Here is a 26048-nt window from a genome sequence, read left to right on the forward strand (position 1 = left end):
GTTTTTATATAACAATGGATGAAAGTGCTGTCGCTAACCTCCCCGAGCATCATTGGGTAAGGACCAGATAAATAAATAATAGCTGAGAAGGGCCGTCTTGCTGTCCTCCCAAATTTCAGAGCAAGGATGGCTGGTTATAATCAGTAGGGCCCTTCTGGTAGTGGCACCTCAAATGGAGGAACCCCCCCCCCCGAACTTTCTGGCCCCTTCCACACACGCAAAATAATGCATTTTCAAACCACTTTCACAACTGTTTGCAAGTGGATTTTGCCATTCCGCACAGCTTCAAAGAGAACTGAAAGCAGTTTGAAAGTGCATTATTCTGCATGTGCGGAATGACCCTCTGTGTTGGAAGTGTCGATGAATGCTCAAATTGGGCTCATGGCAGATTCATTTTAACTTTATTGTGGCCAAGCTGCTGCAAGAAAAACACCCCGGTGGGAATTTACACAAACTAACCATCTTGTTTATCCCCCGGTATAAGCAGAATACATACGTTTATACCAGAATTAAAATCTTCAAAGTTACTCTCCGTCCACACTGCCACCCCTCGCAGGGGTGTGGCCAGGATCTAACAGTGCTGGGGCAGCCTCTGAAATGAGCTCCCCGGCAAAGGAAATGAGCAAATTGCAATAAAATCAACCAAGAAGGCAGTGGTCCTATGCACATATGAAGCTGTCTTATACTGAGTCAAATCATGGGTTCCTCAAGGTCAGTGTTGCCTACCCTGACTGACAGCTGCTCTCCAGGGTCTCAAGTAGGGGGTCTCGCACATCACCTACTACCTGATCTCTGTGAAGAGGAAATGCCAGGGATCGAACCTGGGACCTTCTGTATACAAAGTAAATCCTATACCTTTCCCCACAAAGGTCTTAAGATCAGCATTGCCTACTCTGACTGGCAGCCGCTCTCCAGGGTCTCAAGTGGAGGTCTTAACCATCACCTACTGCCTGACACTTTTAGCAGGCAGTTCTGTCACTATGCCAGAGACAGAACTGGGGACCCCCCCCCCGCCATGCCAAGCAGAGGCTCTCCCACTGAGTCACAGCCGACCCCTCCCCACGTGGGCGCCCCTCCTTCCTTCGATGGCCCCCTCTGAACGACTGGGCGGCATTTTCGGAATGAGATTATATCCCACTCGAGGAGGCTCTCCATTGTACCTCTGCACGAATCCTTGCTTTTTCTCATCGGAAGACACACCCCCGTCAAAGATTCATGCAGGATTGCAAGACCGGGGTCATTTCAAAGTTCTTTCAGGGAGCCCTCTCCCGCCCACTAAGCGTGTTCCCAATACAACCCCGCGCAATCCTTCTCTGCAGAGGATCGCCCTGGCCAGTCCCTCTGCAGCGTGACGACCCCCACCGGGCATGCAAGCGCGAGCCGCTCCTCGTTTTCCCACCGACCATTCCTGACTCGGGGGGGGGGAGGTGTCTATGCGTGCATGCACAGCCCCCCCCCCACTTCCAGCCCAGACACAAAGAGGCCTCCCCCGCCCCCCACGGGAGAAAGCCGCCCGGCCTGCTGCGCCTGTCCCCTCCCCTTCCGCGCCTCACCTCCGGGCCATCTTGTAGAGCCAGGCCCCTCCGGCCGCCGCGCACACGGTCACCCCCAGGCCTCCCGCCAGTCCGGCCGGGGGGCAGCCGGCCAGCAGCGCGCCCACGCCCTCCATCGCCGCACAGAGCGCTTCGGGGCAGCCGGACGCGGCCGCTGGGAATCCCGCACGCGGCCCCGCGTCACAGGCCCCGCCCCTTCCGAACGTTGGGTCGCAGGCCTCGGAACGCGCCGCGGCCAATCGCGAGCGCCGCCGCCGCCCCGAACGTTCCAACGGCGCGGATCAAAGCCCGGCCGGCCGAGGGCGCGCGGGAGCCACGCCCCTCCTGGGAGGGGGTGCAGGAAGGGGGCGTTCCGGCCCGTCCGCGCGTCGCGTCCCCACGGCTCCCGGGACACGTGTCGGCGGCTCCTGGTCTGCGCCGGTTGCGAGCCGCGCGGCTACTTATAGCGAGGGGCTGCGGCTGGGGAGGCGCCCCCGCAGGAGGGAGCGAGGGGAGCGGCGTGAAAGGCCGGCTTCGTGACTCACGCGGCAGGGAGGAGGGAGGCGTGAGTCAGCCACGAGCAGCCCGAGGGGTCGAGTGAGGGCGCGGCACGAATCTCATGGCGGGAGGGGGGCGGAGATAGGAGGTCGTGCGGGACCTTTAACGACTCGGAAATCCGCGCTCAGCAAGCGGCCAGTTTGGATTCCCCGGGCGAAGGCGGGTAATGTTAGTTCCGGGGACGGAGCGGAGGCACCACGAGCGCCCGACACGAAGATCTGCAGCGGGAGGAGGAACCCCCTCCTGCTGCAGCCTTCTGCAGGGTTTGCAAGCGCTTCTGGGGTTTGCTGGGAGGGGTCCTCCCCTTTGCCTTATCTTCTGTGATGGGGTGGGTGGAAGCTTGTGTAAATAGATGGGGAGGAGGTTCTCTCTAAGGCTGCCAACCCCCAGGTGGGTCATCTATAAGGCAGAAAGCCTGTACAGAATCCACTGATCACCCTAATAAACCAAAACAAAACAAGCCAGAAATCACAAGGTTTTTTTTGATGTAATTATGTTGACAAACAACATTCTGTTTGCTGAATATTCTGTATGTACAATTTTCTGGTTTATTATGGTGATTTTTTTTACAGTGGGTTTTTTACAGTCCTTTTGACTTGGAAGCCATGGGTAGCTTTCCCCCTTTATGATTACTTGACTTTGTACCTCCCTACCTGATAGTGATTACTGTTAACCTGGAGAGAGATCAGTTTCCCAGGAGTGCTCTAAATTGTAACCCATCGAGAGACCCCTCCCCAAACCCTGCCGTTTCTAGACTTCACCCCCAAATCCCCAGCAAATCCCAAGCCAAAGATGGCAACTCTTTGCTCTCCCTGATGTGCTGCATGGCTCCAGGTGACTTTTGAGGTGCCAGTATTGTGGCAGGAGAAGGAAATGTATTCCAGGTACCACACACCTATACCCTGGGGTATTAAGTTGAAGCTTCTATGACTGTAAGCGCTGCTGGGGAGAAATCTAGCAATGGCTCTAACCTTGGAGGGCTTAAAAAAACTTCCATGAGCCTAAGGAGGCAACAATAAAACAGGCCTTGACTTCAGGCCCTCTGCCTCTCAGATATGTAACTCTGCTTGTTTTCTAAGATGCAGACAAGATCTTAACATGCTTAGAGGCTCAGAAAGGGAAGCAATCCTGCCAGGGGCAGAATACCAGCTTCACCAGGCGCTACGGCTGCTACCTGAGTAAAACTGATTTAGCTCCGAATGCCACTGCAGGGATGTAGCCGGCTGTTGAGCTGCTGGGGCTCTTAGAGCAAAAAGCAATTTGAGGGATAATTCCTAACAGGAACATGTTGAAGAATTTGGAACTTTTAACCTCAAAATGCTCACAGTCTTTCCCATGTATCAAAGCTTGCAGGGAGATTGAAATACGGAACTGGAAAACTGGCAATAATGCAGTGATTGCTAACAGCACAAGAGTCCTTACCCGTTTAACTTTCCTACACTCAAACAAGCCTTGGGGTCAATTGTGACAGCAGCACGGTGTAGTGGTTTCAGCATGAGACTAGGATCTAGGAGACCTCGCTCTGCCATAGAAGTTGGCTGGCTAACTTTGTCGGGGCCAATCACTCAGGCTCGGCCTAACCTACCTTACAGGATTGTTGTGAAGATAAAATGGACAGCAGAACATAGAAACAGCTGGGAAGGATCTCAAGGGTCATCTAATCCAACCCCCTGCACAACATGGAACTTCACAACTACCCCCTCCCCCAGGTCTATGCCCAGAGGAAAGTGTAAACAGAACAGTTTGGATTTATATCCCCCCCTTCTTTCCTGTAAGGAGACTCAAAGGGGCTTGCAAGCTCCTTTCCCTTCCTCTCCCCACAACAGACACCTTGTAAGGTAGGTGGGGCTGAGAGAGTTCAGAGAGAGCTGTGACCAGCCCAAGGTCACCCAGCAGAAATGTAGGAGTGTGAAAACACATCTGGTTCACCAGATAAGCCTCTGCCACTCAGGTGAAGGAGTGGGGAATCAAACCCAGTTCTCCAGATTAGAAGCCACCTGTTCTTAATCACTACACCATGCTGGCTCTCAGGATTTTATTATGTATAAGCTACTTTGTGCCTATTTTAATTAATGTAACTGTACACTGTTGTAAACCACTTAGAACTCTTATCCAAAGAGAAGCAGTATAAAAACTGAAGGAATAAACAAACAATTTGGGGAAGAGGAGAATAAAAATAAAACCTCCGCTGACCCAATCTGTACATAAATTAAATAATCGATTTAATTTAGTGATGGTTAAGTTCTGAACTTTACCTCTTTAAGTTAAAAAAGTTATAACTATAAACATTAATTAAAGACAAAACATTTCAGAAAGCAAGTACCCGGAAAGAGAGAGAAAAAAGGGGGAAATAAAATTGCTTTAAATAAAAAAGCAACATGTTCTGCAGGTTCCAAACTGTTCTCAAGTCCTGCACCACCACTAAGAAGGGTCTCCGTTTCAGGGAGAAAACTGGCCCATGGATTCTTGTCCGTTTTGCAATTGGTTGCGTGCTGGTCTGCTATTTAAGGCGGTCTTCTAAAAGGTACACTATCAACTCGTAGGTCGACAAGACGATGGCTGTGTTTGGGATCTGCCTCATGAGCTGAGCAAAGAGTCCTCTGTAGAAGGCTAGATATCCCTCCTCCCGGGCGACCAGCCGGGCCGTCTGGACAAACGTCTTGTACTTGGTGCCTTCCTCACGAAGTCGCGTTCGTATAACCTCTGTGGTTGGGGGGCAAAAAAACACACATAAATCATGAAGTAAGCAAAAGACTGGTTCTTCCAGCCCCCAAATGACCACTGGCTGAGCTGCAACGATGCCAATGGAATGTTGACGTACACAGCTGTAAACTGCTCGTTGCAGCACTAGAATGTCAACCAACAGCACAACTTCTGCAGGGTGAGTTTGAATGGGAGAAGCATTTGGCAAGAGGGGCATGGTTCCCTGTAGTTAAGAGGCAGGGTCAGCATCTTTCCAAATGACTTAGACAATTGAAGGCGAGCATTCAGCATTTCCTGGGAACTGATGGCATCAGTGGAAACGTGTCCTCCCTTTCTAGAAACCTGCCCGTGCTACTGTCTTTACTGACATTTTGAAAAGCTCACTAGACTTTGCAACTGCAACCGCATTCACGATTGATTTCCCTGCACAATTCAAAATGCTGCTGCCTACATTGGAAGCCTGAACCACCATGACTCCCAAGTACTTAAAGGATTGCCCGTCTCGTGTCAGCCTGTCTAGATGCTATCGTTCCCCCTTTCCAACAGCAGTTTGGAGTGTCCTGACATACTGCATCTGTGCTTGGTTTTCCAGTTGCACAGTGGCAGATAGGAAGGCGCTCCATAGGGTGATTACTACTGCCCAGAGAATTATTGGATGCCCTCTCCCCTCTTTAGAAGAACTTTATAACTCCCGCTGCTTAAAAAAAGTTTGGTATATCCTGAAGGACCCGTCTCACCCTGCTTTTTCTTTTTTTGAACTATTACTATCTGGCAGAAGATACAGGATCATGAAAATCAAGACAACTAGGCTCAGAGACAGCTTCTATCCTACAGCTGTGGCTATGATTAACTCCATGGCGATGTGTTGACGTGGTGGTGGCTGCGTAGAGATGGTTGTGTAGGAATGGCTGTAAGTTGGGGGTGTGCGGATTGCAGCCCCGCAATGCCTAGTGCGAATTGCAGAGATGTTCATCGGGGGATGTTTTGTATGTTTTGTAATTTCGCTGTTTTGTAATTTCGTTGTGTGGACACAAGGCACAATGGGTGTGCACAATGACATTAAAGTTATTCTATTCTATTTCCCTGGCTCATATTTTTAAAGCCTGCATATAGGGGATGCTGTTCTCCCAGGCATTTTTGCAACTCTTCAAGGTTTACGGACCAGCTCTTGTTCCTTTTAAGTCCTGCTTTTAATAGCAGCTGCTAATAGTGTACAGTTTTTCCTTATGTGGCTATCGTTGATTGCTCTTTCATTGTTAAACAAGTTTTGCTTGTCAGTTAAACATTTATATATATATATATATATATTTAATTGCCTCAAGGACCTTGGCTGGGAGGCACCCTGGAAACACTTTCAATAAATTCTTCAAAGTTTTCTTATTACTGGTAGAGATGACCGTGCATAACCCTTGGAGGAAATTCTGCAACAAGAAAAGCTGAATTTTGTATCCCAGAGATTGTACAACTGGGGAACGCAATGGCAAACCATCCCATAAACATAGGAAGAGAAGAGTTTGGATTTATATCCCCCCTTCTTCTCCTGTAGAAGACTCAAAGGGGCTTACAATCTCCTTGCCCTTCCCCCCTCACAACAAACACCCTGTGAGGTAGGTGAGGCTGAGAGAGCTCCGAGAAGCTGTGACTAGCCCAAGGTCACCCAGCTGCCGTGTGTGGGAGTGTACAGGCTAATCTGAATTCCCCAGATAAGCCTCCACAGCTCAGGCGGCAGAGCTGGGAATCAAACCCGGTTCCTCCAGATTAGATACACGAGCTCTTAACCTCCTACGCCACTGCCGCTCCTATTCCGCCTATTAAACTTCGTGATGTGACATCACTCCATGTGTCAATCAAGAGCTGATTATGCAACTTCAGTGTTACATACATATGCTAAAATGGGTGGATCCCACTTAACACATGCAAATTACACTTGCAAATTGAACCCCTTAACACTTTTAACCAATGCAAATGGTTCTTTCTCCCACCCTGGACATTCCACAGGTATATATACTCCACTTGCTTTGCTACCATCAGATCTTCTGAAGACGCCAGCCACAGATGCAGGCGAAACGTCAGGAGAAAACGTTACTGGAACACGGCTATACAACCCAGAAAACCCACAACACCCTTGTCAGTGCTTCCACAGGGGGGGACTACCTTTACCTTTTTAGAGATTATACAAGTCTCTCAGAGTTCACCTTTTTTTTCGGTTCACTAATTATGAGAAGGTCAACAAAACGAAAGCTGCAAACTTCGTCTCTCGGTTTCTGAGATTCTGTGCGCTTTCAATTGTATCAATATAAGGAACTAGAAACTTAACTTTACAAAAAACAAATGTGGAAGTGAACCCCCCCCCCCTTCTGTTGGTTTGCCAACAGAACTCTGGTCCTTAGTTGTGTCTCCTGTAATTCCCCAGTAATCTCTGCTCCCAAACAACAAACTGGGCAGTGCCAGCAGCTGCCTCGTGGGCATACATACCGTGGGGGTAAGCAATGCAGGACGCACAACCCTTGGAAATGGCAGCAGCGGCCATCAGTCCAAAAAAGTTGGTGGTGTTCTGCTCCCGCCCGCCAGCCGCAGAAGGGGACAGCCGGATGTTGTTCATGTGCTTCTTCAGGTGCTCGTAGATGGCAAAGCAGATGATGGTCTCTGAGATGCCGGCGTAAGAGGCACTGAGTCCCCGATAGAAGCCCCGGACCCCTTCCGTCCGATAAATGTACCTCACGCACTGCAACGTGTTCCTCTGCTTGGAACCTCTGACTCTAAAGTGAAGATGTTGATTTTGGATTTATACCCCACTTTTCTCAACTGTAAGGAGACTCAAGGCGGCTTACAAACTCCTTTTCCCTTCCTCTCCCCACAACAGACAACTTGTGAAGTAAGTGGGGCTGAGAGAGTTCAGAGAGAACTGTGACTAGCCCAAGGTCACCCAGCTGACACGTGTTGGGAGTGCACAAGCTAATCTGGTTCACCAGACAAGCCTCCACAGCTCAAGTTGCAGAGCAGGGAATCAAACCTGGTTCTACAGATTAGAGTGCACCTGCTCTTAACCACGACACCACGCTAGCTCTTGAGCCCATGCATATGTAGCCTAAGACATAAGCAAGCTCACCTCCTCTCAAGTTGCATTCTGGTCTTCACCATCCAGATAGGGTTCATCAGTGAATTAGTGACAAAGGCTGGAAAAAGGGTCAGAAAAAGTGAGTTACTCTAGCTAAGAACAGAACAGTTAAAACAGCACTAGTTTGTGCACACAGCAGCTCAATAAGAAGAACAAGTATCAATCCAAGTATATGGATTTCGCAAATGCAACCTCCATTTTTAAAAACTCTCCACTCTTATTAATCCCACCCCCCAATTCTTCTATTCAATGGGGGAAGGAGAGACCATTCTTCTCATCTTCAAGTATTTGAGGGCTGCCATACAGAGGATGGAACTAGAGTTGTTTTCTGTTGCCCCCAAAACTCCAAACAAAGGAGTTTTCAGCTAAACATTAGTAAGAACTTCCCAACAGTTTGGAGTTGTTCTTCAGTGGAACAGCCTTCCTCGGGAGATGGTGGGCTCTCCTTGGGGTTTTTAAAGAAGAGGCTACATGGCCATCTGACGGAAAAGCTGCTCCCGTGAATTTATGCAAATTGTGAGAGGGAGAGGCAGGAAGGGATGAGTTGGCGCTCAATTCTTGTGACCCTTTCTTGCACGATCAGGGTAACGCCGATCCCACTTTGGGGTCAGGAAGGAATTTTCTTCCAGGTCGGATTGACCAAGGAACTCAGGAAGTTTTCTGCCTCTCTCTGGGCGCTAAGCAGGGGTCAGGAGGGTGAATTGTGAATTTCCTGTGTTGGGCAGTGGGTTGGACTAGATGACCTTTGGGGTCCCTTCCAGCTCTGTGTTTCTAAGTGCTCAAGTAACTTGAACCCTTCTGGCTTGTGGAACACTCAAGCCCTCACAGCCCTGTCTTCGCCAGTCCCAATATTCCTCCTGCATCTCACACACACACACTTCCCAGCTTAGCAGAATTCTGTTTCCACGTCCTGCTCTTTTCTCCCCAAATCCCATCCGGTTTAAAATCCCTGGCTATAGACCTTCACAACAGCTTGTGCGTGTCAGCAAAGCATTTCTGGAGCCTGGCTCTGTGCAAACTCCCCTGGGCAGCCTTGCCCAGCTCCTGTGTCTCCCAGAGGCTCTGTGCACAGACCGGTTATATAACTGGCCCTTGTCACACTTGTTTATTACAAGCTCCTCTCCAGTCTGAGCCAGATCGAAGGTTGTGTAACTGGAGAGCTTCAAAATGCAGCTCCCTCAACTTCAACGCCCAGGGACCGTCCGTCCCTCCAGATTGTGTGCAGGAGTGGGCATCTCCTTACCGAGAGAGACTGGAAGGAAGTGGCTCTCCCAGGCTTGATTAGAGCACACAGTTCCCTTTGAGCACACTTTGCATAACTTGAAAGCAAGCTTTCCCAGAAAACTTGTGCAACTCCACTGCCTTCCCAGAACACAAAACCAGGCTCTGTTCAATCAGATTGGCCACCTTCCTCCAAGACAAAAGACACTCTGCATTATTAACAGCCCGCTGCCCCTAGCCCGTTTGTCACCTGATGCAAAGTCCTTTGAGTTCCCCTTCTTTCCCTTTAAGTCTGAATAGCTGAAAGCACAAGGAAGAGTCCTGGGCTATTCAAAAGCAACCCGAGCTTAGAAGGGGACAGATTTTAAAGTCAGGAAAACTACACACGCTGTTGGAATCACAGACAAAAGCCTCTTTAACCCTTTCCTCCCCAGTTTGATGGCCAGAGGCTCTGACTAAACGGCCCCCTTCTTCATTTCAGTGGCTTACTCTTGCACACGCACTAAGACATAAGCAACACAGGAGCGCCAAGCCAAGGTCAATAATTTAGATGTCTCTCCCCCCCAAAGGGACCCAGAAAAAGGTAACAAAACACCACCCACAACATCACTACAAAATAAGTGTCTTTATCATAAGAACCATCCGCAAAACACAAAATACATGGGAGAACTCTGCCAGAGCCTCCATAGCTGTTCAGTGCATGTTAAAGAGCCCTTTGCACAAAGTCTTGTAAGGAGCTCTGCCACAACCTCCACTGCTATTCAGGCTTCGAAGGGTGGGGGGGTGCAAACAGTCCTTTACCCCATCTGGAAATGAGCAGATCTGGCATGTCCAAGGAAGGGGTCCCCCCCCCCCCCCAGAGCCTCAGACACTGTTCAGTACACCGGTCAGCCAAGGCAATTTCAGCCACATCCAAAGCCAACCTAACTCTCAGTACAGTCAGTTGACAACTGACTATATGATCTTCCGTAAACTCCCTTCTAAGCTTCTGGGCCAGCATAGCAACCCCAGCCCCTCTGAACATATTAAATGTATTACAGTCTAAGGTCTTGGTTGATGTTCAGTCCAGGAAAGAAGAATTAAGGGGTGAGCCCTTTGCCCCAGGACCCCTAAAAGCAGTTCAGGTGGGCAGGATCCTGCAGCAACTGGTGAAACTAAACGTGTATGGATCTGATCAAATTCGGAATGCAAACCACGGAAAGGACAGGATACATACTAGAACATACTAGTACATACTGTTAACATCTGTGGATCCTGCCGTCCCTCCCCTCTTTTAGGGGATTGGTTAGTAGGTCGCCTCTTATTGTATTCTTATTGTATTCTTTATTGTATTTGATATTAATACGCTGCTTTTAATGGGGTTTTGATGATTCAAAGACTATAGAGCCATTTACTATGATTTATTTGATGGTTTGAGATTTGTTGATTTTATTTTGTGCTCTATTTGTATGTTCATGTTCACCGCCCTGAGCCCTTCGGGGGAGGGCGGTATATAAATGTAATAAATAAATAAATAAATGCTGTATGTACTTTAAGAGAGCTCTTTGCATGGGAGCAAACAGCAGAGGTGTACCATGGGATCACAAGATAACAGCGGGAAGTAGAAGGCACCCCTCTGGCCGGATTGGGACTCCAAACTTTCAGCTGCCTCCCTGTACAGTTTGTAAGCCAAAGAGAGGTTTCATTGTGTTAGTGTTGTACTGCCCGTGTGCATACTGTGTGTCTGTGTGTGTGTAGGAAAGAATGATGCTGACACCTGCTGCTTCCCCCACCCTGGGGCCAGCGGGAACGATCTCTCACCAGGGAACAAGGTCTACACCCCAACAACGGCAACCTACCTGCAGAACCAGCTGCGCAGACATGAACAACGTTGCTGTTCGGCACAAACACGTTGTTCAACAGCTCCTTGGCTTTGGAGTAACATGCGAAGTAGACCGCCCTGTGCAAGACAGAGAAGTTCGACTCACAAACGAGGGTAAAGTCAGAGGAAGTGGGACCCCTCCCCAAGCAAGCAGCCCTTTCAATAAGGCCGAACACAAAGTCCTTCGTGTCTCAGTGACACACAAATCTCAAGGGCCCCGTGTGGCACAGCGGTGAGCTAAAGTACGGCGCAGCTCATAACCTGAGTTCGATCCCATGATAACTAAATGGAACTTCCATGTTAGGACAGACTAACCCTCTGAATTGCCTGGAGGAGGACAAAGACAGGGGCAGGATTTGGCCCTGTTGCTGCACTTCACAAGCCTTCCGGGGTATCAGGACAGCCACGTAAAACTGGATGCTAGCCCAGATGGACCATTGCTGTGATCCACTATTCCTGTTCTTATTTAAGATGTGCATTTCGATTCCTGCAGAGAGCTGCAGGTGTTTACGCAGGATGGTGCTCTCAAATCCCTTCCACACTTCAGGCCTCAGCCAAAGTCCTGATAGAAAAAAGAGCTATCAGCGCCACATCTGAGCGTCAAACAATGTCCTATTTTTCTTGAGGAGACTCCAGAGCAAGGAGGAATCTTTCAGCTGAGATCTCTCTATTATTGTTCAGCTCTTTCAAGGAGAAATTCCAAAAACAGCACGTAGGCCCGGGTGGAACACTGTCTGCCTTCACTACATAAGAGAAGGGATACTTTCCAAATTGCAATGGTTACTGTTAAAAAAAATTAAGAATTTGTGTGTCCGATTATTGCTGGTTGCACACAGCATTAAAACAAAAAACCAAGGAGAAACTAACTCTGGCTTTAAGACTGCTCTTAAATTTGCATCAGTTTGCTTATCACACTTAGCTTGCTGAAGGGCAAAGAGGAATCCAGAGGCCAAACCTTACAACTCAGGGGGGCTGAAAGGTAGCGTTCAGCTCCCCAATATGGGGACGTTGATTTTCAGCTGAAAACACACTTCACAGAATTTTTAAAAAGGTCTGAAGAGCACAGCAAGCAATTGATCTGTTCATTTGTTTAAAGGGATCTGTTTTCCTAATGGTCCTTTCATCTTTATTGATTCCTGATTTTTCAGTGCTGGGATTGAAACTCGCAGAAAGAATCAAGTATTAAATTGCCTTTAAAAATAGTAAAAGACCATGCAGTTTCCAGATCTGTACCTTGATGGAGCAACCCCAACCAAGTTTGGTCCCAGCCCCCGGAAAAGCGACCTGGGTCCTTCTTTTTCCAAAATGGACCTATAAGAAAAAGGAAAGAGCCATAAAAATGTTACAGAATGGCAGTAAAATTGGGAAGCTGACGACTAGAACTTTCCTAGAAATTGTGGAGGGGCCAGTGGGCGAGTGAAGGTGCTATTAAGTCCAGAAAGCACAGTCCATTTGAGGGAGCAACCTTGTTTTCTGCTGTTCCAGAGAGTAGAACCAGGAGTAATGGGTTCAAGGTGAAGGAAAAGAGATCCCACCTAAACATCAGGAAGAACTTTCTGTCTGTCAGGGCTGTTCGACAGTGGAATGCACTGTCTCGGAGGGTGGTGGAGTCTCCTTCTTTGGAAGTTTTTAACCAGAGGCCATCTGTCAGGAGTGCTTTGATTGTGTGTGCCTGCATTGCAGGGGGTTGGACTTGATGGCCCTTGGGGTCTCTTCCAACTCTATGATTTTTCAGATACTGTCAGCTGGTATACTCAAGAGTAAAGATACCCATTCCTAATGTATTAATGCTCCTATCCGTACCATTAATCTGAAGGACCACCTACTGCTGGGGACTCATCCAAGATTGAGCCACAAAATCTCTCCTGCAAGCACTGTACCACCATAGCCCGCTAAGAACATAAGAACCACCCAGCTGGATCAGACCAGAGTCCATCTAGTCCAGCTCTCTGCTACTCGCAGTGGCCCACCAGGTGCCTTTGGGAGCTCACGTGCAGGATGTGAAAGCAATGGCCTTCTGCGGCTGTTGCTCCCGATCACCTGGTCTGTTAAGGCATTTGCAATCTCAGATCAAAGAGGATCTCAGATCAAAGAGCTACTACATTTACCAGGCAGCTTTTGTGATGGGTTAGGTCCTGGATAACTCAGGACCCTTGCAACAGATCTGAACTATCCCAGCTCCGCAGCCTTCCTACGCAGCCAAATACAGCATTAACTAATTTATACGGATTCTGCACTGCTTCCTGCCAAAGTCATCGGCTTCATTAAGATTTATTTATTTTCTTTCTTTTCTTTTTTTTGGGCCTGGCTCAGAGCCTTTCTTTGCATCTGCAAAAAAGACATAGCCAATTTTTTTAAATGCCAACAGAAGCAACAAGAGCACTTCTGCAAGGGGAATTCATGCTCAAAAATTTCACGCAGTTCTACTTTTCTCTAAGCTCTATTCAGAAACAGGTCACAGAACTTTGAAGGCCATCCAAAATGGGATGGCGGTCATTTTATTCTTATGCTAGGAATGGGGGGGGGGGGGGATATCACACTGCAAAACGCCACCAGGTCTGTTGCGTACGCGGTCCGAAGAAAGGCCCACTGAATATACGAAATGGCCCTTTATTTTAAAAGCAGAGACTAGATTCAGGCGGTGGAGCATCTCCAGATAGAAGTTTAAAATGCTGAGCCTCTGCCAGCATGGCCAATTGGCCATGCTGGCAGGGGCTGATGGGAATTGTAGCCCATAACATCTGGAGTGCCAAAGGTTCGTCACCACTGGACTAGATGGCCATCTAACAGTAATGCTGATTCTGTGAATTTGTACAGATCGGGCGGGGAGGAATCAGCCAGTGATAGATTCTGGCGGCCCTGTCTTGGATGCCCAGAGAAATGATGACAGACACTTTGGAACCAGGAAGGAATTTTCCTCCAAGACAGATTGGCCAGAGATACTGGAGTTTGTCTTCATCTTGGCACAGAGCAGGGGTCACTAGGGAAGTGGGGGGGGTGGGGGGTGGGATAGCAGTGAATTCCCTGCCTTGTGCAGGAGGCTGGACTAGATGACTCTTGGGAGTCCCATCCTGCTCTATATTTCTAACTCAGACCACTGACAGAAAAACACACAAAGCTACCTTAAAAATGAATCAGACCATTAAGTCAGTTTTGTCTCTCCAGGGTCATGAAAAGGGGCAAATACATCTTGAGCACACAAAGGTTCTACATAACTTTAAATTAACCGGAGAATCCAAATAGAAAGAAAGATTATTCTTAGATAGAAAGACCAGTGCAAGTGAAGAACACGGCCTCAGAGCATCAAAATGAGTGTAACTCTTGCCTCTAGCATAAATCAATTTGGCTACAAGTTTTCCATGGCCCCTCTCCACTGAGCTCAGTGGGATTTACTCCCAGGTAAGTGTATAAATAACTGCAGCCTTAGTATAGCCACAGCTGAATTAGGAAGTCCCCAGTTTCAACTCTCACCTCTGCCCCTAGCATGAGTCGCTCTCTTAATCTGTAATATGGGGATAACATTGACCCGACCGGGCGATCGTCCAGTAAGGATTACTGAGACAATACGTGTAATCCGCTTCAAATGCTCAGAAAGCCCCATGAAACTCATACGTCAAGTTAACACAGCAGAGCTGTGCGACGGACCTCCGTTTCTTTCCTCGAACTACAGCTTGGAGTTTTGCAGGGGGTGAGTTACTATCCATAGCTCAAGACGGGTGTGGGTGACTCTGCAACTCTACTCACTTGAGAACCTGAACAAGTCCGGGCGAAACCGACGTCGGTCTGACCACTCCGGCACCGCTGATGGTCCCCAGCTGGACTTGGGGGTAGTAGACAGCCCGGAATGCCAGCTTGGAGGACTGCAGCCTCGTCTTGATGACTTCCAAGGGGCAGGTGCAAATAGCACCCACTGTCCCCCCACACCTGAAGATGACAAAAAAGGGCACCCAGGTAAATACAAAAGGAACTCAAATCAGCACAGTCACCATTGTATGCAAGCAAGCAAAAGTTTTATTTATTAGCCACTGGCTTTCACAATCTTTCCCGATGAAGACAATACAATCATATGGATCTAACAAGTCAGAAAAAGGAATAACAAATGTACCCTAATGGCTAAAATCCTATAAAACGTTAGCAACCTTAATAGTCTAAAAGAAACCTAAGTTAATCTTTTAAAAATTATAAAAACAGACTGCCATAAAAAACATGCAGATCACTTCACAACATTTAACTTAGTTTTCCTTGCAGCATGTCTGAATAGCGCAACTCGCTTGCCTTTGTATGCAAGACCAGTTTTATGGTCGCCACATCTCAAAAAGGTATTGAAGAGATAGAGAAGGTGCAGAGAAGGGCAACAAGGATGATTGAGGGACTGGAGCACCTTCCTTATGAGGAGAAGCTGCAGCGTTTGGGACTCTTTAGTTTGGAGAGGAGACGTCTGAGGGGGGATATGATTGAAGTCTATAAAATTATGCATGGGGTAGAAAATGTTGACAGAGAGAAATTTTTCTCTCTTTCTCACAATACTAGAACCAGGGGGCATACATTGAAAATGCTGGGGGGAAGAATTAGGACTAATAAAAGGAAACGCTTCTTCATGCAACGTGTGATTGGTGTTTGGAATATGCTGCCACAGGAGGTGGTGATGGCCACTAACCTGGATAGCTTTAAAAGGGGCTTGGACAGATTTATGGAGGAGAAGTCGATTTATGGCTACCAATCTTGATCCTCTTTGATCTGAGACTGCAAATGCCTTAACAGTCCAGGGGCTCGGGAGCAACAGCCGCAGAAGGCCATTGCTTTCACATCCTGCATGTGAGCTCCCAAAGGCACCTGGTGGGCCACTGCGAGTAGCAAAGAGCTGGACTAGATGGACTCTGGTCTGATCCAGCTGGCTTGTTCTTATGTTCTTATTTCACATTGAAATTAAAACGTGGTTCAGAACATCAGGCTGGATTATCATTTATCTGGCAAAAAAACGAGCCCCAAATCCACGATTCTTGGAATGGGTGATGGAAGAACTAGGAATGCCCTTGAGCATGTGCAGAAAGCAGCTTTCTTCAACCGGGTAACCAAAACACGCAATTGGCATTTGAAAGAAGACAGTGCAAGAAGCCGAAAAGCATTTTAACTCTCTTCTAAGAGAACAGAACATTTACACATTGCCTGTAATTCAGAAGATGGTCCTCTGAATCAACAACTCCGTTTCAACATGAAGTGTGGTGAAACTCTTGTGGGGCATTCTGATCTGGTGGTGTTGTGATGCCAATCCAATAGTTTCAAATATTTGGGGATGTGACACATTTTTCTCATTCGGACAGGTAGATGGCTACAAAGAGCCAGGTCTTGCTGCACCTTGATTTTCAAACACCCTCTGCGCATTCACTTGGCACCAAATGGAAACACACTTCTGCACCCCAGCCTTGGTGAACTTTATTATGCCTTTGCCTGACATGTGCTCTGGTGCATTGGCCTACTATAATCATTTTAATTGGCTTTGCTGACTCTGGGCTTTTCCACTTAAGCGCTATTTTGGTTTTTATTTGAAGTGCGTTTTAAGAGACACGGTGGGATACTTGTTAACCTGCCGCAGCTCCACCTAGTTATTTTTAACGACCTACTGAGGTATTTTATGAAAGCTGTTGCTGTTTGCAACCCTCAGGAATTAGACAGGGGGGGGGGCGCAGAAGTTACCCCCCACACATGGGGTAAATAACACAGGAAACTTCGACCTTTAGACTTCAGTACTTCAGACAGACCAAACAAAGGAAATTGCCATGCTAGAGTCTATTCTCTGCTACTGAAAAGAGTGTAGCACCAGCCATGCATACAAGAGGCACACCTATTATCAATGGATACCTGGTAACTCCACCTGGCTGATACCTATGAATGCTGCACTCCCCACCTAGAAAGTTAACCTAATCAGTTTTCCCAAAATAAAAGTAGCAGGAATCAAACTGCATCAATTTCAATCAAGCTAGTCCTTTATCCTAAGTTTTTAACTGAATCGATACCCTTTTCAGGATAAAGATGACAGGAGTTTTGTGAATGAATCCACCAATTCCTGGACCATCTTTGTTTTAGGATTCTGGTGCTTGCCAAGTGGAGCATTCTAGAACAAAGACAGTCCAGGAAATGGCGGATGGATTCACAAATCTCCAGTCACCTTTATCCTGAACAGGATATAGTTCCTCTCATACCCAGCCAGCTTCTCAGTACCCCTGCCAGTCCTACCAAAAATTGATTTTTCCACCCCTAAATTCAAATTCCAACAGTGCAGAGAAACAACAATATAAAACAGCTAGATCTGACTCCAGTTGCATCTTAGAGACCAACAGGATATTAGGGGGATCTGAGCTTTTGGGAGTCAAAGTTCTTTTTGTCAGATATCATCTTGTTGGTCCTGGATTCGAATCTAGTTCTTCTAGTGCAGACCAACATGACTACCCTCTTGGAACAATATACAAGGGTCTCTTTCATCTAGCAATTTGGAGTCAGCTGCTCTCTGGAGCGAGGCATGGACTGTGTCAGGTAGGCTAAGAAGATTTGTTATTCTCCCTTCTATGCCCCTTCAGACTTTAGCCAGGTATCTTTGTGTAAGACTATGTCTGATCTGGAACAGATGCTTAATTCTGAATTGCTTTATTTCCCTCCCTTTCTTTCATGTTGCCTCTTTGATCCTAAATAAATGTGCTATGATTATAATGTCCCTTTACTCCTTACACTTCTGGGAAACATGGCACCAACTTTGACTCTTGCACACACTAAAATCCCCTAAAAGACCAGTGAGCTCCCAAAGGCACCTGGTGGGCCACTGATAGTAGCAGAGTGCTGGACTAGATGGACTCTGGTCTGATCCAGCAGGCTAGTTCTTATGTTCTTAAAAGGAAAGATGGACTGTTGTCGGAATGTTAAACCCTAATGCCAGCAGCACTTGGCGTAACGACATCAAAATATTGACATTTAAATATTGATGTTAAGATATTGGTGTTAAACACCCACGTGCCCCCATGAACATATCTGAAAGTCTTCTGCAATACACAGAACTTCCATGACAGTCTAGTTAATGGTAGGGAGGGGGAGAAACTTGACAAAAATACCAGCATTAACAAATTACCTCTGTAAAAAAAACACAGTCAGTCTTTGTTTTTGTGACATTTTTGACCCATGTTGGCTTCTGTGTGCCCTTGACATTCATAAAGAAACTGTAGCTTCCACTCTGCAACTTTAAGCCTTAAGCAGGTATTGAGTGACCAAGAAGGCTGAAGAGTTATAAATGAGATTCGTCGGCTGGCGGGAAATATCAGGGCCACAGGTCTGGGAGAAGCCACGTCAGGAATATTTTCAGCCATTGCTGTAAATAAAGTAGGTGGGAGGAACTTTTGACAACTGGGCCAGGAAAAAATATACCTATGGCCACCTGGTTATGCTTGTCACAAAAGTATTTCTCCAGCCCACATTGCAAATATACGAATTTGAAATAAGAATGCACATGCAAAAACTCCAACCACCATCATGAAATGAGTTGCATTAATCTATCCTGCCTGGTTTCCTGGAGGAGACAGTTGCTCCTCCAAGAAGAAGGAGGAGGAGGAGGAGGAGGAGGAGGAGGAGGAGGAGGAGGAGAAGAAGGATAAGGAGTTTGGATTTATATCCCCCCTTTCTCTCCTGCAGGAGACTCAAAGGGGCTTACAATCTCCTTGCCCTTCCCCCTTCACAACAAACACCCTGTGAGGTGGGTGGGGCTGAGAGAGCTCCAAAGAACTGTGACTAGCCCAAGGTCACCCAGCTGGCGTGTGTGGGAGTTCACAGGCTAATCTGAATTCCCCAGATAAGCCTCCACAGCTCAGGCGGCAGAGCTGGGAATCAAACACATTTCCTCCAGATTAGATACACGAGCTCTTAACCTCCTACGCCACTGCTGCTCCTTGGGTGACTAAGTCGGGGTCTATACATCAGTCTAAACTTCTCATGTCTGGGTCCAGTCCTACGTTGGTCCACTAGCCAATCCAGCGACGGACCCATTCCAGATTTGGGGTTTTTTGATACAACAGGGGAAAAAACAGCACAAACGGATGCTCTTTAATCTGAACAAACAGTTGGAAGTAATCAGAAATGAGATTATTCTACAACGTTCCCTCCGAAACCTTTTTAATCTGTCTGCCTCGACTTTGGCGGGAGACCCCCATTACCCAAAATGGCTTATAGATTCCACAGGCAGAGACGTGAAATGTGGCCGCTCATCCCAAGAGGACGAGCAAAGTCCACAGAAGGGAAGACACCATAAGGACTTTGAAGTCCAGATGCTGTCGTCTGAGCCTTGTGTACACACCCTGGGAAGGTGACATTGGCTTTTAAGCTCTGCAAACACCACAGCAAGCAGTGGACACACACACACACACGCAAATCCCGTGCAGTTCACATGTCTGCAGCAACTGAAAGGCATTACCATGGGAAGAGAAGAGCTTTGATAGACAAGGATTTCGTTCCCTAAAATTGGGAAAGGAGGAGGTTTTCAAAAGTAAGTCACAGATCACACAAAGCAACCTCAACTGAGTGTTTCTCACCAACAGGGCACGTGGCAAAGAGCCTTCTCCTGTTCTCCTGCAACAACTGATATGGAGGTATACTGTCCCTGTGCCTAGAAGTTCCATTTAGCTATTATGCCCAGCACATGCCAACAGTCCAGCCCATTACCAGTGTGCCCAAGGTCCCTCTCCAGGCTTCCATGGCAGAGTGGGGATTCGAACCTGACTCTCCCCGAATGCTCTAACCACTACATCACGGTTGCTCTCCAGTATATACAGCAGGGATCTTCAAACTATGGCCCTCCAGATGTTCATAGACTACAATTCCCATGAGCCCTACCACTTGGCTATGCTAGCAGGGGCTGATGGGAATTGTAGTCCATGAACATCTGGAGGGCCATAGTTTGAAGACCCCTGATATACAGCAACATGCACCCAAAAAACCATGTGGAAGACTCCCAGATTCTTATCTGGCTGTGCTAGGTAGGCTCTTACCGGGTCAGCCTTGCTCATAGGTGACCCGCAGAGCATTTGTGGGGACCAAACTGACAACATTATTGACTTTGGGGGCATAACCAGGTGAGACAATCACATCTAACGTTTCCATAGTGCTCTAGCAGCGGTGGCGAACCTATGGCACTCCAGATGTTCATGAACTACAATTGGCCATGCTGGCAGGGGCTGATGGGAATTGCAGTCCATGAACATCTGGAGTGCCATAGGTTCGCCACCATGGCTAGAGGGTCCTTCTACACCACCTCTGAGCAATTCTTACGACAAACCTGCGAGAATGGCTGCTGGCACTGTCACTCCAGATTGTTCAAGAAATAGTTGACCGGTTTTTACTCCTTAATAACTCTGCTGCAGACAATAATATTTGAGAGCCAGCGTGGCGTAGTGGTCAAGAGCAGGTATATTCTAATCTGGAGAACCAGGTTTGATTCCCCACTCCTCCACCTGAGTGGTGGAGGCTTATCTGGTTCACCAGAAGTGTTTCCCAACTCCTACATTCCTGCTGGGTGACCTTGGGCTAAATTCTCCCAGAACTCTCTCAGCCCCACCTGCCTCACAAGGTGTCTGTTGTGGGGAGAGGAAGGGAAAGGAGCTTGTAAGCCACCTTGAGTCTCCTGACAGGAGAAAAAGGTGGGGTATAAATCCAAACTCTTCTTCTTGAATGGGGGGGGGGGGATATATATTAATGGCCCACATTCTTAGCCACTCCACCTCCTCAGCAATACCTCGATCAGGGAGCTCTCCAGAATGCACGAGCCACAAGCCAGGAGAGCCAAAGCCTTAAGAACCGCACTCTCAGCATTAACAGCTCACTGCTGTTGTTTCGACTGAGCAACCCTTGAATGGCCGGCTGGTGCAAACCGATGAGACAACACAAGCATCCTCCAGGCAGACTCAGTATCTCTCACTTCCCTCCTGTGCATCAGGGGCTTGTTTCTCCCACCCTGGAAAACTGTTCAGAAACAGAACCCTGCAAACGGGAGCCGGTGTTCTACCTGATGGGTGTCGGTGGAACGTGAATGCTGAGTTAAGCAGTGCTTCTGTTTGGTACAGCAATTCTTATTCAATTTGGGGAGATGAAAACAACCAGGCCATTAGTGGTCTCTCTCCATGGAACCTGGGCTGAAAAGCACTCTGCTTGGTAAACAAGAACCCATCTCTCCTCATAGCCCAGCTGCAATATGGGTAGGTTTCCTAGTTTCCAAGACATCTAACATCCAAATGCTGCCCGGCAGCCAGGGGCAGTGGCCACCCAAACCAGCCACAAGGCTTCTGTATTTGTAGAAAGGAGTCCTATTAGATTAGACCCATGGCACTCCAGATGTTCATGGACTACAATTCCCATCAGCCAATTGGCCATGTTGGTAGGGGCTGCTGGGAATTGTAGTCCGTGAACATTTGGAGTGCCATAGGTTTGCCACCACTGGATTAGACCAATCCCACATCTGTTTCCCAAAGCAGGCAACCAGATTCTAAAAGTTCCCGCAGGAAATCACATATAGAGGTAGACTAACTCTGACCATGGAGGCTCCATTTTGCCCGCATGAATCCCTCCAAGGAGAGAGTCACCTTCCTGTTTTCCCCTTTTCTTCTTGGAAGATATAAGGGCTGCACCAATAGCAGAGATTTTTTTTCTTTAAAAAAAAAGGAAAAAACTCAAAAGTGTGAATGAAGAATATTTTATTCTTCAGATTTTTTTTAAATGGCCAAAACTGCCTATGTATTCAGCAATAAAACTTCTTCATGGGAAGAAGCTAATAAAAACCTTTGGAGAGTACAGCAAAGCAGTCAGCGGGCGCTCTCTCTATTTTTTTTCATATGCCTCTTAATACGGAAAGAAAACCCATGTTTAAAAAAAGCTAACTCGTTTTGAGATAACCAGGGTGGGCCACCACACAGGATACAGGAAGAGAAAACGGTACATTCAAAAATGCACAAACTGAATTTTCCGTCATTGAAACAAGCCACGCTGGTCCACAGCCAACTCCAAATACTGTTTGGTTTTTTTCATTAAGAACACAAACCACCACACATTCACCAGAACTCTTCATTGGGCTGGATGTCAATACACACCGTGTGTGTGTGTGTGTGTGTGTGTGTGTGTGTGTGTGTGTGTGTGTGTGTGTGTGTGTGTGTGTGTGTGTGTGTGTGTGTGTGTGTGTTTCAGGTTTTAAGCCCTCCCCGTGCCTGCATTCTGACCACTGCACAGTTGTGAAAAGTCTGCCTCTCCAGATGTTCATGGACTACAATTCCCATCACCAATTGGCCATGCTGGCAGGGGCTGATGGGAATTGTAGTCCATGAACATCTGGAGAGCCACAGGTTGCAGACCCCTCTGGAAGTACTGATATCAAGTCAAAACTTACGCGGCTGCACACGCAACATGAAAATTAGAATCCTCAAGTTGAAACAGTCTGTATGAATGACACAAGAAACTGGCTTAGAACAGTTCGAAGTGTTAACAGGCAGTTTTACACCTGCTTCACACATGCAGCATGGAGAGGCATTTCCCCTTGGATTCCAACTCTGAATGCCTTTGTGGTAGAGTTGTCAACCTCCAGGCAGGGCCTGGCGATCCCTGGAACTATAACGGATGGCCAGGTGACAGAAATCGATTCCCCTACAGAAAATGGCGGCATTGGAAGGCAGCCCCTGTGGTGTTATACCTTGTGGTGAGACCCCTCCCTCTCCAAACTCTGTCCTCTCTAGGCTCCGCCCCCAATCTCCAGGTATGTCCCAATTTGGGGTTGGCAACCCCACGGGTTTTGGCTTGTGTTGAAACAGAAACTCGGCAACAGAAAACAAGCGCGTGCAGTAGAGAGAAAAGTTCCAATCCCTCTTTGCACTTGCGGAGCTGATTTTCTTCTGACAAGGAGTTTCTAAACTTTCTAGACTTATGGGAACATTCCAAAATTGTGATTCCCCCTTCCCTGTTACAGTAGGGCAACACACACACACACCCCTGCATTCTCCAGGACGTGGGAACCAGACCCACAATCCCCTACCTCCCTTGCAGTGTCTGGACAACCCGGCACATGCCCGCCGGAGAGAAACAAAATCTGAAACTAAATATATTTACTGGGAAGCTTGCTCTACGTCAATCAGCTGTCCTTACTTTGCAAGAAAGCAAGGTCCGGTTCCAAAGAAGGGAACTTGCGTCAGTCACACATGGGAGGCAAACACCGGATGCCCTGCATAAATCAAGGATGCCCACAGAGCTTTGTCGCACCAGGGGAGAGTCAGGCGGAGCAGCACTTTCCAGAGGTGTTCTTTTGGCCTCTGCCTAAGAACTTTTCCCAAGCACATGCATGCCCTGGAGCAAAAACGTAAGAACACAGCCTTCGGTTTTATTTTAATCACCATTACCAGGCATGCCAAAGGAAGAGTTTTTCTAGTTTTGAAAACAGCCAAAAGCACAACACACTTGTGTTGAATCTTGGAGGAGGAGCCAAGGAGACAGCATGATGCTTTTGTTTCTCGTATGTGCCACTTTTATGAAAACTGAAAGGGAAGTTCCAAGCCCTGAAGGGAAAGCCAACTTTGAAAATGAGAAAGAGTTTCGACACCAGTCAAAAGCCTGTTTTCACTTCCAAGGGAACGCTGCTCATAAACACAGAAGAAAACCACATCCGAGAGCCCTTTAAAAATTGCCTTCGCTGGAAATTCTCTCAAGACAGGACGGATGAACCCACAACCACTAGGCCTCTCTGCTCCACATACACATTGCTCCAACCTGCATGAAAGCACAAAGGGGATTTCGGCTCCCCAGTGGTGCGCACAAAACCAGATAGCTGGCACTCTCTATCGATACCACAAATACAAAGATTGCTTGAGTGCGTGGGGTATGGATACACAATCTCTTTTGGCCTATACAGAAGTTACCCCCATACACAAACAAACACACAGTCTTGACAATTTGACACAAGAGCTAGTTAGAAGGAAAATGCTGCTCAAGTCCCCACTCCAGGGCCCCTTCCGCACACGCAAAATAACGTGTTTTCAAACCACTTTCACAACTGTTTGCAAGTGGATTTTGCTATTCCGCACAGCTTCAAAGAGCACTGAAAGCAGTTTGAAAGTGCATTATTCTGTATGTGCGGAATGAGCCCAGGTCTCACTCAACTGCCCTTTGAACTGCATTTGCAGAACAGAATTTCTAAAGCACACCCCTATGATGCCTATTGTCCCCTGGTAATAACCCCCTCCCTACTATTACACTAAACACACATGGAATGTAAAGGGGACTCACCCTCTATTAATCTGACTGAACCACCCACCCTTTTTTTAAAGCCGTGTAAAGCCATCAGCACAGCTAGTAAGGTGGGGTTAAACCTTTCAAGGTAGCTTCAACAAAGCTACCAATTCGGTCTTATGACCTTTCAGCAGTGCCCTACTAATAAAGTTAAAAGCCCAAATCCAGTCTCGGAGTCATTCATTCACTCATATTATTATATCTTGCTAGATACCTTATTAGAAAGATGATTCAGAAACATATATGCAAAACACCTGAAACACGAGACAATCATTATTATGGATTAAGGAGGCCAATTTCATAATTAGGTACCATGCAAAACAGCCCTGCCTTCTCTCCCTTCCTGAAAGCAAGCCTAATCAGACTGTCACCATTTCATCTGCAGCAAATGGCAGGGTAGACTACTTCTGCACATGGAAGCACCACCAAACACCCACAAAATAAATATACTGAAGTGTATGAAAGGAATATACATATGGTTGAGGCAGCTACCATGAGATTTCAGATAAGCCCCCTCCCCACACACTGGGGTCCCATTTATATTAAATAGAAAATGGGATGATCAGATAGGGCCCATGTATTAAATTAGAACTTGAGAGAGTTGTAGTTGATATATTTTAGATTTAAATGATATTTTTGTATATGCAGTTTTGAAGAATTTAGTGTTGTTTCACATATTGATTATTGAAAACAGACCTGGCCTTCCAGGGAAGGGAGGTAAACAAACCTAATAATAAATAAAAACAAGATAACACATCCTGCCTCTGACCTGAGCCTACTAGGAACTTTCACCTTTATAGGAATAATACCACTGTCCTACCTTATAGGACCATTTGTGCAGATACGCTGCCAAACATTTTATAACTGGAAATCAAGAAAGATGATTAAAAAGGGAGGAAGGAGAAGTTCGAGAAAGGAGAGATAAAGTGTGTGTGTTGGGGGAAAGCAAATGGAAGAACGGGTGAGGAAGACAGAGGAATAAAGAGAAAGGGGGAAGACCTTTATCTGCCACTAACTAAAGAAGACAAAAGGTTGTATTGGGAAAGACACTGAACATCCCTTTCTGCGCACAGAAGATTGTCCCGTCTATTAGGGGGGACCCCACAGACAAAGCTCCGGGCGGAAATAGGGTATGGAAAGGATGGGTCTTAAATCTAGAAAACGGAAGGATATCTTCTGGGATGGGAGAAAGAGAGGCTGAATGAGGGACAAGTGATGGGGGGAACTGAAGGGGGGGGTAAAAGAAGAAAGGAAGGAAAGGCAGAAGAAGAATGAATGGGGAAGAGGGGAAAGGAGGATGAATGGGGAAGAGGGGCCGGAAGATGAAGGGGGGTGGGAAAAATGAATGGGGGGGAAGAGGAAAATGGGGCTAGCCCAGCCACTCACCCCCCAGCGAAGAGGTGCAGCAGCGTGCTCTTCTCCTGCGCCGACCCGGCCATCCCGGACCCGGCCCGCCCTGCTGCGTTCACACGAGCACTGAGCTCCCGACGCGCCTCCGCTGGACCTGCGAATGGCCACGAGCAGAAGCGGAGCGCCCCACTGCGCCTGCGCCCGCCCAGCCACCCAACGTCACGCGACGCCGGCTGCCGGCTCCACGTGCGCCGCCGGCCAACCACGAGGCGCCCCGGCCGGCTGCGCGGAGGCGGGGGAGGAGGGGCGCGGCCGCGACGTCACGGGGTTCCGAAGGGCGCCATAGGCTCCCCGCCACGCGAGGGGGTGTGGCGGGGGCTGGTGCAATCGCGCCAGCCGTAGGAGCCGAGGC

At 47.7% G+C, this 26048-nt stretch overlaps 2 protein-coding genes across 3 annotated transcripts in view; both read right to left on the reverse strand.

The window, feature by feature from the left end:
• Positions 1-1924, reverse strand: part of TMEM201 (transmembrane protein 201) — a 32030-nt gene extending 30106 nt beyond the window's left edge. For both annotated transcript variants that reach the window (XM_048518819.1, XM_048518820.1), the window contains exon 1: positions 1554-1924. In XM_048518819.1, the coding sequence (XP_048374776.1) occupies positions 1554-1669 (116 nt within the window). In that variant the 5' untranslated portion in view covers positions 1670-1924. The remainder of the gene's footprint in view (positions 1-1553) is intronic.
• Positions 1925-4291: 2367 nt separating this feature from the next.
• On the reverse strand, positions 4292-25820 carry SLC25A33 (solute carrier family 25 member 33). Its single transcript, XM_048519464.1, has 7 exons — positions 25673-25820; positions 14738-14917; positions 12227-12304; positions 10971-11071; positions 7903-7969; positions 7269-7552; positions 4292-4793 (listed from the first exon to the last, which is right to left on the reverse strand). Exons 1-7 carry the CDS (start codon positions 25723-25725, stop codon positions 4591-4593), a joined length of 966 nt encoding a protein of 321 aa, XP_048375421.1. The 5' UTR covers positions 25726-25820; the 3' UTR covers positions 4292-4590.
• Between the last annotated feature and the right edge of the window lie 228 nt (positions 25821-26048).

Source organism: Sphaerodactylus townsendi, linkage group LG16 (assembly GCF_021028975.2).
Source record: "Sphaerodactylus townsendi isolate TG3544 linkage group LG16, MPM_Stown_v2.3, whole genome shotgun sequence".
Lineage (NCBI taxonomy): Eukaryota > Metazoa > Chordata > Lepidosauria > Squamata > Sphaerodactylidae > Sphaerodactylus > Sphaerodactylus townsendi.